At 44.4% G+C, this 14,630-nt stretch overlaps 1 protein-coding gene across 2 annotated transcripts in view; it reads right to left on the reverse strand.

The window, feature by feature from the left end:
* Nucleotides 1–12,116, reverse strand: part of SEPSECS (Sep (O-phosphoserine) tRNA:Sec (selenocysteine) tRNA synthase) — a 33,836-nt gene extending 21,720 nt beyond the window's left edge. For both annotated transcript variants that reach the window (XM_035112526.3, XM_035112525.3), the window contains exons 1-5: nt 11,948–12,116; nt 9,749–9,903; nt 6,744–6,862; nt 6,488–6,646; nt 5,176–5,329 (exon numbers count right to left, since the gene is read on the reverse strand). In XM_035112526.3, coding sequence (XP_034968417.3) covers nt 5,176–5,329; nt 6,488–6,646; nt 6,744–6,862; nt 9,749–9,903; nt 11,948–12,061 — 701 coding nt within the window. In that variant the 5' untranslated portion in view covers nt 12,062–12,116. The remainder of the gene's footprint in view (nt 1–5,175; nt 5,330–6,487; nt 6,647–6,743; nt 6,863–9,748; nt 9,904–11,947) is intronic.
* Between the last annotated feature and the right edge of the window lie 2,514 nt (nt 12,117–14,630).

Consider the following 14,630-nt stretch of genomic DNA (forward strand, 5'->3'; position numbering starts at 1 on the left):
TACAAACAGGGCTAGCAATCCTGAGTCAAATCCAGCCCTCGAAACAATTTGATTCATGGTGGTCCTAGCAAAGGTCATGGGGAAAGCATTTGCTCAGTTACAACACAGTGTTTTAAAAGCCATTGTGGGTATTTCATATGTATGTATGCCATTGCATTGCTATCTCACAAGTGTTTGGAAAAGATGGTTTGCATTGTAATTGTGTGATCTTATACATGCTTACTGAGAAGGAAGAGTTCAATGGGGCTTACTCCTAAGTAAGTGAATACTGTATAGGATTGCAGTCTAAGGGTAGAACAAGTGAGCGAGGAGATAGGTGCTCCCGAGAAATAATTCTATGAAGTCTGAAACTTTGGAGGAAGTAATACAATTATGCCTGCACTTTCCTCGGGCAGGGGTCCCTAACATGGGGGTTTAAATAGTCTTTGCATGCAAAGGAATAGTGCTGGAAGAAATGACCACATAAAAGTTATAAAAGGAAATGCCATTTCATCTGATACCTAGACAAAAAGTTATAGCAAAGTTGAAATATATTTTCTAAGGTTGCAGCAATGGGGGCAATCCTGTTGAAAAGATAAATGTGTGACCTTCAGGGGTTGACAGCAGCCCTTTAATTAAAAAAAGGCCCTTCAAATGCCATTGAATATTTTAAATTCATAGTTTCAGGAATGAGACAGCGCACAACAATGTACTGGCAGCAGAGAAATGAACGGCAAATTGCAATGGCCTGAGATTAGGTTATTTTTATTTTCACATCCCTGGTTCAATTTAGAAAAAAAATTCCAACTCAGTTTAGACAACATTCACGGCACAAAGACAGAATTATTAGACCGCAAACCCAGAGTTGGACACGACTGGACCTGATGGTCAGGGGCCCCTTTACCTTTACCTTTATATCCTTTTACCACATACTTGTACAAATGTATATTAAATCAATAAGTCAACAATATATTTAAAAAACCAATTCAGTCTAGCCGAAACTAATTTACAGTAAAAGAAAAAAAAGATTCTTACTCAGAAGTTCAACTTTTATATTTGACTATATTTCTAAATAGGACATGGGTAGCGCTATGGGTTAAACTACAGAGCCTAGGGCTTGCCGATCGGAAGGTCGGCGGTTCGAATCCCCGCGACAGGGTGAAATCCCGTTGCTGGGTCCCAGCTCCTGCCCACCTAGCAGTTCGAAACCATGTCAAAGTGCAAGTAGATAAATAGGTACCGCTCTGGCGGGAAGGTTAACAGCGTTTCCGTGCGCTGCTCTGGTTCGCCAGAAGCAGCTTAGTCATGCTGGCCACATGACCCAGAAGCTGTCTGCGGACAAAAGCCGGCTCCCTCGGCCTATAGAGCGAGATGAGCGTGCAACCCCAGACTCATCTGCAACTGGACCTAAAGGTCAGGGGTACCTTTACCTTATATTTCTAAATGCAAAGACTTCTAGAGGAGGACTGCAAATTCCAACTAGTACTTGACACTGAGGTCACAATCCAACAGTTCAATGCTTGGGGGGTGGGGTTGCTGTTTCAGTTGATCTTTATCATCTTTCCCCTACATTTTCAAACTTTTTGCCTTTAGCAAATACTTTCCTAGCTTCCCTGCCATGAAATTTTGGACATACCAGACACCCACACACCCATGCACTGCATAGCTGCCAAGTCCGGATCGTAAAGATCCGGGATCGGCAGCGCGCGCACGACCGGACGTTGCGTGACGCAACTTCCGGTGGCGCTTCGCCCTTCTATGGGCACCAGAAAATGGCGGCGCCAGCGCTGGAAGTCGCTTCCGCGCATGACCGGAAACACGTAAAAGTGACTTCCGGCGCCGGCGCCGCCATTTTCTGATGCCCATAGAAGGGCGAAGTACCACCGGAAGTCGCGTGACGCAACTTCCGGTCATGCGCGGAAGCGACTTCCGGCGCCGGCGCCGCCATTTTCTGGTGCCCATAGAAGGGCAAAGCGGCACCAGAAAAATGGCCGCCAGGAAGAATCGAATTTAAGGGACAATGCCGGGATTCTCTGCCAAACGGGAGACCGCCGGGAAACGGTGAGAAAAAAGGGGTTTTCCCGGCGGATACGGGATACTTGGCAGCTATGATGCACTGTGGGAGAAGATGGGTACTGGCACACAAACTGTTTTGCAGGGAAACTTGTCAGTCATAACTGATACATTCGCTGGAGAATATCCCTTCCACTAGGCTTTCTGTGAAACCCTGGAAGTTCCTTGGACGCAGTCTAAAGCTACTATCCTATCTACCCCATAATATACAGCTAGGCCAAGGATCATATGCAGAACACTCTGGATTAAGATCACAGGATGCAAAATCCTATGGATCTGCCATTTTTTGAAACAACTGAATTGAAAAAATAAAAAAGGTATTATGGAAATGAGGAAGAAAAAAGAAGAAGTAAGGCAAGATAAAGGTCTAAAAAATAGAGAGGAAGACTACCTTACGCTAGGAGAAGCTTTTGACCATTGCTATAATATGTGACAGTGGTAAATGTGTTAATAAAGGTAAAGGGTAAAGGGGCCCCTGACCATCAGGTCCAGTCGTGTCCGACTCTGGGGTTGCGGCGCTCATCTCGCTCTATAGGCCGAGGGAGCCAGCGTTTGTCTGCAGACAGCTTCCGGGTCATGTGGCCAACATGACAAAGCCGCTTCTGGCGAACCAGAGCAACGCACGGAAACACCGTTTACCTTCCCGCCGGAGCGGTCCCTATTTATCTACTTGCATTTTGACGTGCTTTCGAACTGCTAGGTGGGCAGGAGCTGGGACCGAGCAACGGGAGCTCACCCCGTTGCAGGGATTCGAACCGCCAAACTTCTGATCAGCAAGCCCTAGACTCTGTGGTTTAACCCACAGCGCCACCTCAAATGTGTTAATAGAAATCACTAAACCTGTAAAACTCTTGCCTGTGCTCCTCATTACATAACTGCAGATACATATTTGCATGCATGAAGGAAGTTATTTACACAGTTTATACCACAGATCATTTTTACCACCACCACCACTACTTGAAAGACAATCCAATTTAGAGGATAAATTTTCTTACCCTCTGCAATCGCAATCACAATTTATTAGTTTCTCAGCCGACTCTTTGTCTCACATCCACAAGCCCAAATCATTTACCCACAAAATTGGAATATGGTTCAACTTTGAGTAGAAAATACAGTGTTATATTTTGTGGAGTTCAAATGTGTTTCAAACAATTTTTTGCTGACAGCCACAGATGAAGAGTTCACAAAATGAGTTTTTACGGAATTAAAAATATTGTTAATTACTGTTGTTTTAACTGCTTGGAATGGAATGGCTTAGGCTGCAATCCTAGCTCCACCTACGCAGGTGTGAGCCCCACTGAATTCAACAGAACTTACTTACTTCAGAGTAGACATGATTAGGATTGCACAGTTAGTCAACACTTCCTATAAGCTTACCAAATGAACATCAACAGAGAGGTAGCAGAAACAGTAGACATTAAAGAAGTTGCTTATCAAATAATTCTAACAGCTAAAGATGATATCCATCCTAATTAGAGACCCTCAGGAAAAGCAATTTGCAAGAATAACTTTACTCCAAAGTACAGTTGTGGAGGATCATTAATCTAAAGCAGGTATGATAAAAAATCGTTTGTCTGACTTTTGTTCCACCTGGTAATATTCATATCCTAGTCAGGAACTCCCTCCTGTCTTTCCATGAATTGTTGAAGACTAATATGCAAATATTGCATTATTCTGACATTTAAGATTTCTCTGCACAAATAAGCCAGCGCAACAGAACCTTACCTATAAAATGCTAGCTTTTTAAGTGCAGGAGGTTTCGCTTTAATATGAGAGAGCATTCAAACATTCCTTACCTGTAGTCTAGAATAGTATCATAAGAGCTGTACAAAGAGATTCCCCTAGTCTTGTGGTTGAACTCTCACTCTAGCAAGGATACAGTCAGCTTAAAACCAGACCATAAAACATATCTCAATCATAGACCTCCACCAAATATCTGGCAGACTGTGTCAATTACATCTGTTAACATTTAAACCAGGGGTCAGCAAACTTTTTCATCAGGGGGACAGTCCACAGTCCCTTAGACCTTGTGGGGGGGCCGGACTATATTTTGAAAAATATAAATACCCTGCAAGCTGGTCCCGCAGCTGCCTCTGGACCTGGAGGAGAAACGCACTCTGCACGCGCTCAGGAGCGCGTCTCGGCACCGCCCACTCACTGACGTTGTTGATAAGCAGCAGCTGCTCCATCGGCCTGTCCCCGCGGAGCTCCCAGGCAGCATGCACCACGTGCTGTGGCCTGTCATCCGAGGACAGGTCGGTGCACATGGAGTGCCAGGCAGGCAGCACACAGCTCACCCTCCATCTGTTCCAGCGCGGCCGCCAAGTGCGCCACCACCAGCAGCGCCGAGCCAGGCACCAGGCGCAGGGCCAGCAGGCGCACCAAGCTCCAGTTGAAGCCCTGCGACACGCCCATCACGATGCCCACAGACCTGCCATGGGCCTGCCGGCCTCCCCGTCCATGGCCACACTGGGTTTACCTCAGCACGGGGGCGGTGAGGCTTTGGAAGCTTCCTGCAGCGAATTCGAAGCCATGCCAGTGTCGCCGCCTGCCCAGAAGCCGTGCCAGCGTCGCGGAAGTCAGTCCCTGCATGGCGAGGCATCTGCAGCGCGCGGGGACTGACCGGGCAGGTGGCAGAGTCCGCGGACCGGATCTACGAGCCTGGGGGGCCGCATCTGGCCCCCGGGCCATAGTTTGCCAACCCCTGATTTAAACCTTCCTCCTTCCTGAGTTCCTGGCCACGTGAACCTCTTGTTTCTGCCAACTTTCTCTCCACTTTCCTTCCTGGATAAAGCGTGTTTCTTGGTCCTTCTCGCAGCTCTGGACAATTCCCATTCTTTCTTTCTTAGTTCCCATCCCCATCTCCCTAACACTGCTTCCATTACTTTGAAGCCTGCTCACGATCCTGTCTCTCTCTTTTCTATTGCCTCCTGTACCTCTGCCTGCGGTGACTCATTCTAGGACATGAGAAGCTCAACCAATGACAGCCAGAGACCCTTCTCCGTTGTCTGATCCCTCTTGGACATTAGGGAAGCTTAGTCAATCACAGGCAGTAGCATCATTACTACCCTCAAAGTCAATATAAATTATAGCTACCAAAAGTTTACATGTTGCTTTATTTACCTGTCAGGCACCCTTGGAGCAAAACATGATGTGGTAGAATGAACACAGAGTATATTATCAGCCTCAAGGTCCTGGATTATAGCTTCCACTGCCTTGAGGTCTGTACGCAGCTCGTCACCTTCTAATACATTTTCTACCACCACAGGCTCAAAACCTAGTCCGGTCAACAAAAACAATGTATGAGTGCGCATCCTAGATTCTCCTACAATTTAATCTTAACAATTTAATCTTCACTCTATCCCCAGTGTGCCTCCTTTGTTTGATTTTATTCTCATTGCTCACTACAGAGACAACTATTCTATTAAAATTAGTATTAAACTTTAGTATTAATCACTATGCATATCAATAAATAAACTGGTATTGTATCATCAGTCCAGGAAATTATCTCACTAGCACTCGTCATTCAACATCCCACGGAAAATTAAAATTAAGAGAAAGACCTGACATTCAAACGTAAGATATAGCAGACAGGGCTACTCTCTCTAGACTAAACTTTTAAAATATTGTTAGCACAATGTCCCGCAAGACGGAGTGAACGTCCAGCTTCCAGCAAAAAAAACCTGGAAGATGGACATAATATTCTAAGTGTGTCAACAGTGGTTGAACACTCTGAAAAGAAATGCTGCAGAATATAGTAAAGGTGTTGAGGCAGCTTACATCACACTTGCCGTAAATCTCAAAAAAAATTCACAGACTTTTTGTAAGTTATCCTTTCGGGAGCTTATTGGCTATTTTCCTTCTTAGCAGCTATTGCAGATTTTGTGGATCTCTACTACAGTTGTTTGTCTGCAAGTTCTTAATCAGCCTCTGGACAAGCTGCTAGGATGCTACAAGAATGTTCACAAACATTCTCACACTTCAAATAGAAGGTGAGCAATAGAATATTGAAAATCAGTATGATTTCTGCCGAGAAGTGTAAGGTTTGTGTGGCTTTAGAAAAATCCTCACACATGACCCAGGGACAAAAGAGTCTGTGTGTTTCAAAGATAACTGGGAAGCCAGAAAACTATAGAAGAAGAGAAGGAAGGAAAGTGAATTTTGCATAGAATTACTTAAAATCATAGCTTGTTTCAGGCTTCCAGTAAGTTATATATATTGCAGGACTACACAATTTCTGACCTTCCATGCAAAAAACAAATGAAAACAAAACCTCTAGTCATGTACTGCAAGGTATTTGACAAGCCCCCCTCCTTTTATTGCAGTCCCAGGAAGGCATCAACAGCTAGAGGTTTACCAAGAATCAAACAACATGTTCAACGCTTGTGCTAAGCAAGCAACAAGAATCCTCAGCGCTCCACCCAAACCCTTTTACCTGCAGTGATCATTGACTTGAAACAGGATTTCTGGTCTATACGGGGCCAGATAATGTATTTTGCCTTTGGTCTCTTGTGCCGCAGGGTTAGGAAGCATAATGTTAGGCTCATGCCAGTTGCCATGGGGACCACAAAACAGCTACTTGCAGTCCTGACACCTGCAGGTAAAAGACAAAAATCAGATGTGAAAAACAAATGCTCTTAAAATATTGCAAGTGCCTGTAAGCGAACACATGCACTTAGCTCCGCACTTACCGGCAAGTTTTATAATATCCAAGGCAATTGAATTAGTAAGTTTGTTCAAGAGACTGGAGCCTGCAGCTTTTGGCTGAACAGCAGAAATATCGCCTGACCTTCCAATCCCATGGATCAACCTGGAAACGAAACAGAAGGTTGGGAGGGAAATGCAACTTTTAACATAAAAATACCGATACTCAGATAAAGAGTCTTGCACCATGACTTAGTTAGAACCAACTTCATGAATTGTGCTGGCATTAACCCTCAAAATATGTGACTTACTGTAAATTCAGTTATTGTATCTACCGTTATTTAGACCTACATAACTTGCGACCCACCAACTCGAAGGCAGCCAACAGCTGTCTATGGCAGCTTGGCAATTTAGCCAGTTCTGCTGCCTGCCCTGGACTGCAAACACGATAGGATATGCTGAGCTCCTGGAAGGCCCCAGTGACCTGGTTTGCATTATCATGGTATGCTAAACTCTGGTTTACCTGCACCACGTGAACATGCTGACTCCAGTAGAGGAGTTTGCATTCACTTTGCTACTTGGCGGTCCTTTTAGCACAGAGTGCCATGCCAGCTGAGCCAAGGTTCATGATTAAGGTCTCTTTGTCTTAACCAGGCACCCCCAAACTGTGGCCCTCCAGATGTTTTGGCCTACAACTCCCATGATCCCTAGCTAACAGGACCAGTGGACGGGGAAGATGGGAATTGTGGTCCAAAACATCTGGAGGGCCAAAGTTTGGGGGTGCCTGGTCTTAACCATGATCTGTGGCCAATATCTCTTCCATGGTTACATGACACAGAATGAAACAAACTGTCTAGGTTCCCTGTCTCCCGCTCCTACAGGATACTCTTGCAGTTGATGGTTCCTCAATACATTCCAAACATTACAAGTCCCTCAACCCAATGTTTGCCTTCCTTAAGCAGCTGTGCAAGGTAAAACAAGACCCCGAGCTCTGTCAAAGTCCTCTGTGCATGCCAGAGGACCTGAATTCAGAGGATGTGTCGTTCCATTTCACAGGGAGGTTCCTTGCAAAGGGGACAGAAGCAAAATAGGTCTCTGCATTGATTCTGCCTTCTGCAAAGCCAAGCAGGAAAGGAGACCTATTGGTCCCATTTTCCCCAGTTCTCTAACACACACAGAAGACTTAGGTGAGGGCAACCACATATAAGGAGTGGCCATGCTAAAAAACATGGAGCTCTTTGGTCATTCTATCACTTACAATTATTCCAACACTGTAAGAATTATAATTCTTACTTTACTGATATGACAGCTGGAACAACAAATGCATACTGTTTGGAGCAGCAAAGTAAGCTTATATTTAAAAATGTGTTGGCTGTAAATTATACAACAGCTCAATCAAGTGCCAGATGACCTGGGACTTTAGGCCCTTAAAAGCTGAGTTTGCCCATAAGCTGTGCTTCATTTGAATAAAATCAATTTTAATGGGCTTTTGTTCATGTTAGCCGCAATTAATCTGTCATAAGGGTCATTTAAAAATGCGACTCCCATAATTCAATATATACATGTAACTGATGTTTAATATGTTTTTGTTCTAATATATGGGATAGAAGAAATTCTGATTAGTGTGCTGGTGAAGGGTAAATGTTCCACTGTAAAACTAATTAAGCTGAAGTGGAAGAGAAGAATACATCATTTATTTCTTCATCCAAAAATTCAATTTCACTATGCTAATATTTGTTAACATAGCAGCAAAGAAATTATTTTCACATTTTTAGCATACCAAGCAGGGGTTCATATGTTCGAAAAGATATAAAATCCTGCTCTTACAAGCAATCTACTTGCATTAGGAACACAACATCTGAGAAAAGGACCTGTCTGTAATTATGGTCTCTCTTTTCAGGAACCATGAACCCACTCTTATTGTTTAGGATAATAGAGAACAGGTATACAGTTAGGGTTGCCAGACTCAATAGAGGACAGGACTTCTTTGCCTTTAATTGCCCTGCTCTCTTTTGAGTCTGGAAACCTTAAAGAGAAACCAGCAGACCCTTTGTTTAATTTCCAAGCACATATTTACAACGTAAGACTACCATAGAGGAATCTCCAGCATTGCAATGCAAGAGGTTATGGCTTCTCCATAGTCTGTGTTGGATTAAGACATGGGCATCCTGCTTTCTGACTCTCTCTCCAGCCCACTGCCGAGTAACTCTGTTGCTTAACTCCCAACTGCCATTCTAAACTGTAACCTTTCCTAAAACACCAGCATTGTCTTTTAAACTAAACTTCTTTGAGGAAGGAAGGAAACCCACTCATTTCCAAGTGAGATATGCTTTCGATCCTTTGTGTTGCCTAAATGGTTCATCCCTAGGCTAACACCTCAAAAGGAAATTATTTGAGTTAGCTTTTATACTTGGCTTAACAAGGTCTAGTGCATGGCTTAGATCAGGGGTCGGCCCATGGACCGGATGCGACCCACGAAGACCGTTTTACCAGCCCACAAGCTGCCCCCAAACTGAGCTGCTTGCTCGGCGAGTCCCCTGCGCACTGCGCTAAACTGTCACAGCACGGCATGGAGGCTCGCCAAGTGGCGCTGGAAATTGCATCTGCGCACATGCGGATACTGGAAATTGCGTTTGCGCATGTCCAGGCGCCAACGCAGGCATGTTCTGGTGTCTGAGCATGCACAGAAGCGATTTCCGGCGCCGTGAACATGCAGATGTGATTTCTGGTGTCGCGCTGCGCCGGCCCGGCCCACGGATGATCTCCATGGGAGTGATCCTGCCCATGGCCGGTAAACCTTGCCGACCCCTGGCTTAGATACACGCTGGGTCTGTGTCTAGCTATCACCTCCAAGAAAACTAGCTTTCACACCCCAAACCTTAATTACCAGTATAATCTAGCACCCATAAACATATAGCAATACAATGGCAGAGCCCTCATTTTGGGGAATATAAGGTCTAGTTGTTACCTAGTTATGCACATTCCTTCATGGGGGGAAAACAAGTATAAAAGAGAAATAAGTCACTTGTCGCATTAAAAAAGCCATATTTACCTGTAATGCCGGCGGGCTACTAGCGCTGATGCCACTCTCCCTTCCCTCTCACCCACACCACAGTTGCCTAGGAAATTATTGCTGTCCATAATTGCCAGTTCATGGAGAAAAAGTTCAATAGTGCTTTCATCCCATCCATCTTCAGGACATTTGCCCTTCAGAAAACAGTACAATTAAATGCAATACAGTTAAGGTACATACATTCACACATTGTTGTTGTTTCATTTTCTTAGATAAGCTAAACTAGAATAAGGAAAAATGAAACTGTAACTTGAAAAAACAACAACATGTTTTTAATTGAAAAGTTCCCTATTATTGCAAAGTACTGCAAAGAAACTTATTTTTAAACCCACCAATGTCATTTAGTTTCATGCAGAAAAATATCAAGGTGTTCAAACTCACACTATTTGCCTTGCAGGATTGCAACACTGGCTCATTTGAGGTGCTGTACCCATAGTTTGGAGGTGAACATGCAGCAGGTTTACACACATCCTTTCCCTCTCTCAAATGCAAATTTCGAACTCCCTTCTATGGCTCATTATAACCACAGTTATAATGGCTCATTTTAACCACAGTTTGTTTAGAAAATAGTGAAAAACTGTCTGAACTGAGGCACCATTTCCAATATATAGCTACCACTTTTGCTTGAATTTCAAAGCTAACAGGGAAACCTAATCCAGAAACACAAGGATGAACTTAACGCTATCTCCAGCTATGTTCACAATTAAGTGTGCATATGGAGATCACACATTATTTTGAGGATTGTGCAAATTATCCAAGGTTATTTTCTTCATTAAAGTGTCTTAGGTATGTAGGGAATAAGCAAGCAAATTCAGTGGGACTTTCTATGAATGCTTACTCAATAGTATTAGGTTACATATTAAGCTGGCCAAACCTAACAGAGGTAACTAACAAGTCAGAACAAAGGTTTCTGACAATTCTGCCAAAAATAAGGCATTATTACTTCCTGCCTTTCCTCCTATGCATCTTGATGGGTCTTGCTAGGTATGGAAAATCAAAAAATACACACGATACAAAACTCCTCACTGTTCGTAGTGTGCTTCTTCTATGAGTAGACAATTATCAGATCCATACCATACATTTAAAGAGCACCCAACAAGCATTTAAAGCACATGACTTCCCCCAAAGAGCCTTGAGAAACTATAGCTGCCCACTATAGCTGCCCACTCACAGAGCTACAAGATCCCGAACCCTTAAAAAACTACAGTTCCTGGGGTTCTTTTTTGAGGGGGTGGGGTCACACACTTCAAAAGTGTGTTGGATGGAGGTGTGGCAGAGTAAATTGCCCTTAACTGCCAAGAGACAAAGGCTGCCAGTACCTAAAACTATGCCAAGGCACCAGCGGGAAGCTTCCAACCTCCAGAGTTTTACACCTTTGGCCTCCAGAGTTTTACACCACTGAATCAGAGGCGCTCCCACCGCAACCACGCTCTGAAATGGAACAGCTGGGGTGGGGTGTCCTTTTGTGCCCAGGGCTGCCTAAGAGCCGTAGCTCAGTGGCAGAATGCCTGTCTTGCCATGTTGAGTCCCTGATGGCACCTCCAGGTTGAGTCTAAACCCTGGAGAGCTGCTGCTAGCTAGTGTGGACAATACTGGGCTAGATGGACTAAATGACTCAGTAATAATAATATTTTATTATTTTTACCCTGCCCATCTGGCTGGGTTTCCCCAACCACTCTGGGCAGCTCCCGGCAGAATATTAAAAACATGATAAAACATCAAACATTAAAAACTTCCCTAAACAGGGTTGCCTTCAGATGTCTCCTAAAAGTCAGATAGTATCAGGCAACTACATTCCTCCTTAAATTAGCCTTTTATTCAGACCATGAGGACTAGAACCTTGCTTTTAGTTGTTAGGCAGCTCCCTACCTTCTATGTTCCATGACAGGCATAGGCAAACTCTGCCCTCCAGATGTTTTGGGACTACAATTCCCATCATCCCTAGCTAACAGGACCAGTGGTCAGGGATGATGGGAGTTGTAGTCCCAAAACATCTGGAGGGCAGAGTTTGCCTATGCCTGTTCCATGAGGAGAATGACACCTCCAGGGGGGCGTGCCCTGAAAAGCAGGCTGGCGGGAGGGCGGAGCCTCCGGATACGAGGCCACGCCCCCACCTCACGCTTTCCCTGGGTGGCGGGGAGAAAAGACGAGCAACTTCCCGACGGCCCGGCTTTTTACCTGCTCCAGTAAGGCCCGCAAGCGGAGCTCGTGCGCGCGTCGCCCCTGCGACCCCTGCCGCACGTAGGCCGCGTTCACGAGCCTCTCGCTGGCCAGGAAGTTCTCCGAATTCATGGCGGAGGAAAGCGAGGGAATGAAGAGGCGGGCGCTCGGTAGAGCGAGAGGGAGGGGGCTGGGTTTCTGGGCGCATGCGCGCGGGGCGCGCGACGCTTTCGTCGGTCAGGGGCAGTGAGACAGAGGGGCGCTGTCGACGTTACAAGAACGTGAGCGACTGGCGCCCCCTATCGGAGAGGAGGACGAAGGGGGAAGGGATTCGCCTCCCGCTTTCCGAACGGCGCCGCTCCACAGAACGCGGCTTTCGTTCTGCGCACGCGCAGTTAGGTCAGTGATGGCGCTCTACAGATGTTGGACCACAATATAGTATCTTCATCCTTGGAGTCTCTTGACAACATCTGGAGGGCCAGTGGGTCCCTCCTACTGGTTCCCTTAGCCTTGGTGCAGAGAAACTCCCGTAGCAATACTATTATTATTTATTTCATTTATTAAACCCTTCATCAGTAGATTTCACGGCTGTTCACAGCAATTTATTGCATTTGTTGATCGCTTTATATCTTGTCCAGGGCTGGGCAAAGTTACCAACAGTGAGCAACCTTTCAGATTTCACAGGTCTCCTTCTCAGGCCAAACATTTTAAAGAAGGGGGCTGGACAGAGAACAGATGGAAGTACTGCAGACAAAAGGTGCCGCCAAGTCTTGTTTGGAGTGTATTTGAATGAAAACTTTGTCAAGGAGCTTTCAGTCGTTAGTCTGAAAAGATCGTCAAAATGAGCAAAAAGTGCCCAGGGTGTAGTGGTCATGTGGACAGAATCCTTAAAGGATGCTAAGCATTGGCATAGTCATGATTTTTATTTGGGGGGGGTAGGCTTTTGTTGGAGTAGAACCTCAGTTAGTTTTACTGTATTGATTTTTATTGATTTAGGGAGGGGCAGCTACCCCTCTTGGCTACACCCATGATGCTAAGGTTTTCCATTCCCCCTCTTAATTATTAGTTTTGTGCATCCCCTCCCTGTATTGCTATATTTTTAACGACTGGAAATTAAAATTGAGTTTTAAAGTTGTCCTAATCTTGTTTTCTTGTAGTTTTGAGTATATCCCTTGCACGGGATCAGTGTTGTTGTTTTTTTTTAGAATTTGAAGATCTGTGGCCCGATCATAATTTGACAACATATCACGTGGAATTAATGTGCTCAGAATTTAGTGATGTAAATATATTTGTTTTCAAACAGGAAATATTTTTGCTTCATGATGCCGTTCAGCAATGCTGCCTGCAGTGTGTGTTGAATACTTCTATGTATCACAAGAGGGCGCCATCCTACAACACAACTCAACTCAATCACACACAAATTTATTTTCATTATGCTGTATTGCCTTTAATCCTGCTACTGCCACGACTGAACACAAGGCTAAAGAAAGAGATAAAAGTTGACATATCTTATAGGTACAACAAGTTAAACTTCTTAGCATGAAATCTCATTTAAGTCATATAAATGCATGATATATGTAAGAATTACCGAATCATGATTTTTCGTAGTGGTTCCATCTTTATGGCATGTCATCCCTGGTGGTGATGTGTCTGTTGATCTCAGTATTAATATTCCTCACTCATTATTGACATTCAGGAGGAATTTAGCAATATTCCTGTTTACTGATTACTAAAATACACTGTTCATTGCTGGTGTGACATTATTAGCGGTGGCAAAATTTGAGTTTTTAATTGTTTTATTATTTTTTTAAATGCAGTGTTTTGCTGTTTGCCATCCTGGGCTTCTTTAGGGCAAAGGACAGGATAGAAATTTTTACAAAATTACAGTTTTCAAAACTTCTGCATCATTCATTTTCATAGAATGCATTACTCAAAAACTCTAGCATCTTCCATAAATAAACAGAAAAAAGCTTTTAAAATACAACTAATAAAAATTTCTATTTTACAGGTATATCATTCCATTATTTACCCCTAGGGCATGTCCACTACTTTCAATACAACTCTGTGCATTACTCATATCCTGTGGTGGCTGGTGATTATTGGAACTGGTCAGACAGAAGGCAGGAAGTCAATGACAGGCACGGGAAGCCAACTTCTAGTTGTGTCTTCATTCTCCTCCCTGTTGAATTCTCCAAGGGGAGGAAGGTGCCACCCCTTGGACTGTGTGTAAGTAAGATGGTAGGCAGGTGGCGGCTGGTTGAGATTATACCAGGGGTCAGCAAACCTTTTCAGCAGGGGGCCGATCCACTGTCCCTCAGACCTTGTGGGGGGCCAGACTGTATTTTGAAAAGAAAAGGGAAAAAAAAATCCTATGCCCCACAAATAACCCAGAGATGCATTTTAAATAAAAGCACACATTCTACTCATGTAAAAACACCAGGAAGGCCCCACGAATAACCCAGAGATGCATTTTAAATAAAAGGACACATTCTACTCATGTAAAAACACGGGTGATTCCCGGACCGTCCGTGTGCTGGATTTAGAAGGAGATTGGGCCGAATCCGGCCCCTGGGCCTTAGTTTGCCTACCCATGGAGTATACCAGGCATCCCCAAACTGCGGCCCTCCAGATGTTTTGGCCTACAACTCCCATGATCCCTAGCTAACAGGACCAGTGGTCAGGGATGATGGGAATTGTAGTC

The sequence above is a fragment of the Zootoca vivipara genome, chromosome Z1, assembly GCF_965207765.1.
Source record: "Zootoca vivipara chromosome Z1, rZooViv2.hap1.1, whole genome shotgun sequence".
Taxonomy (NCBI): domain Eukaryota; kingdom Metazoa; phylum Chordata; class Lepidosauria; order Squamata; family Lacertidae; genus Zootoca; species Zootoca vivipara.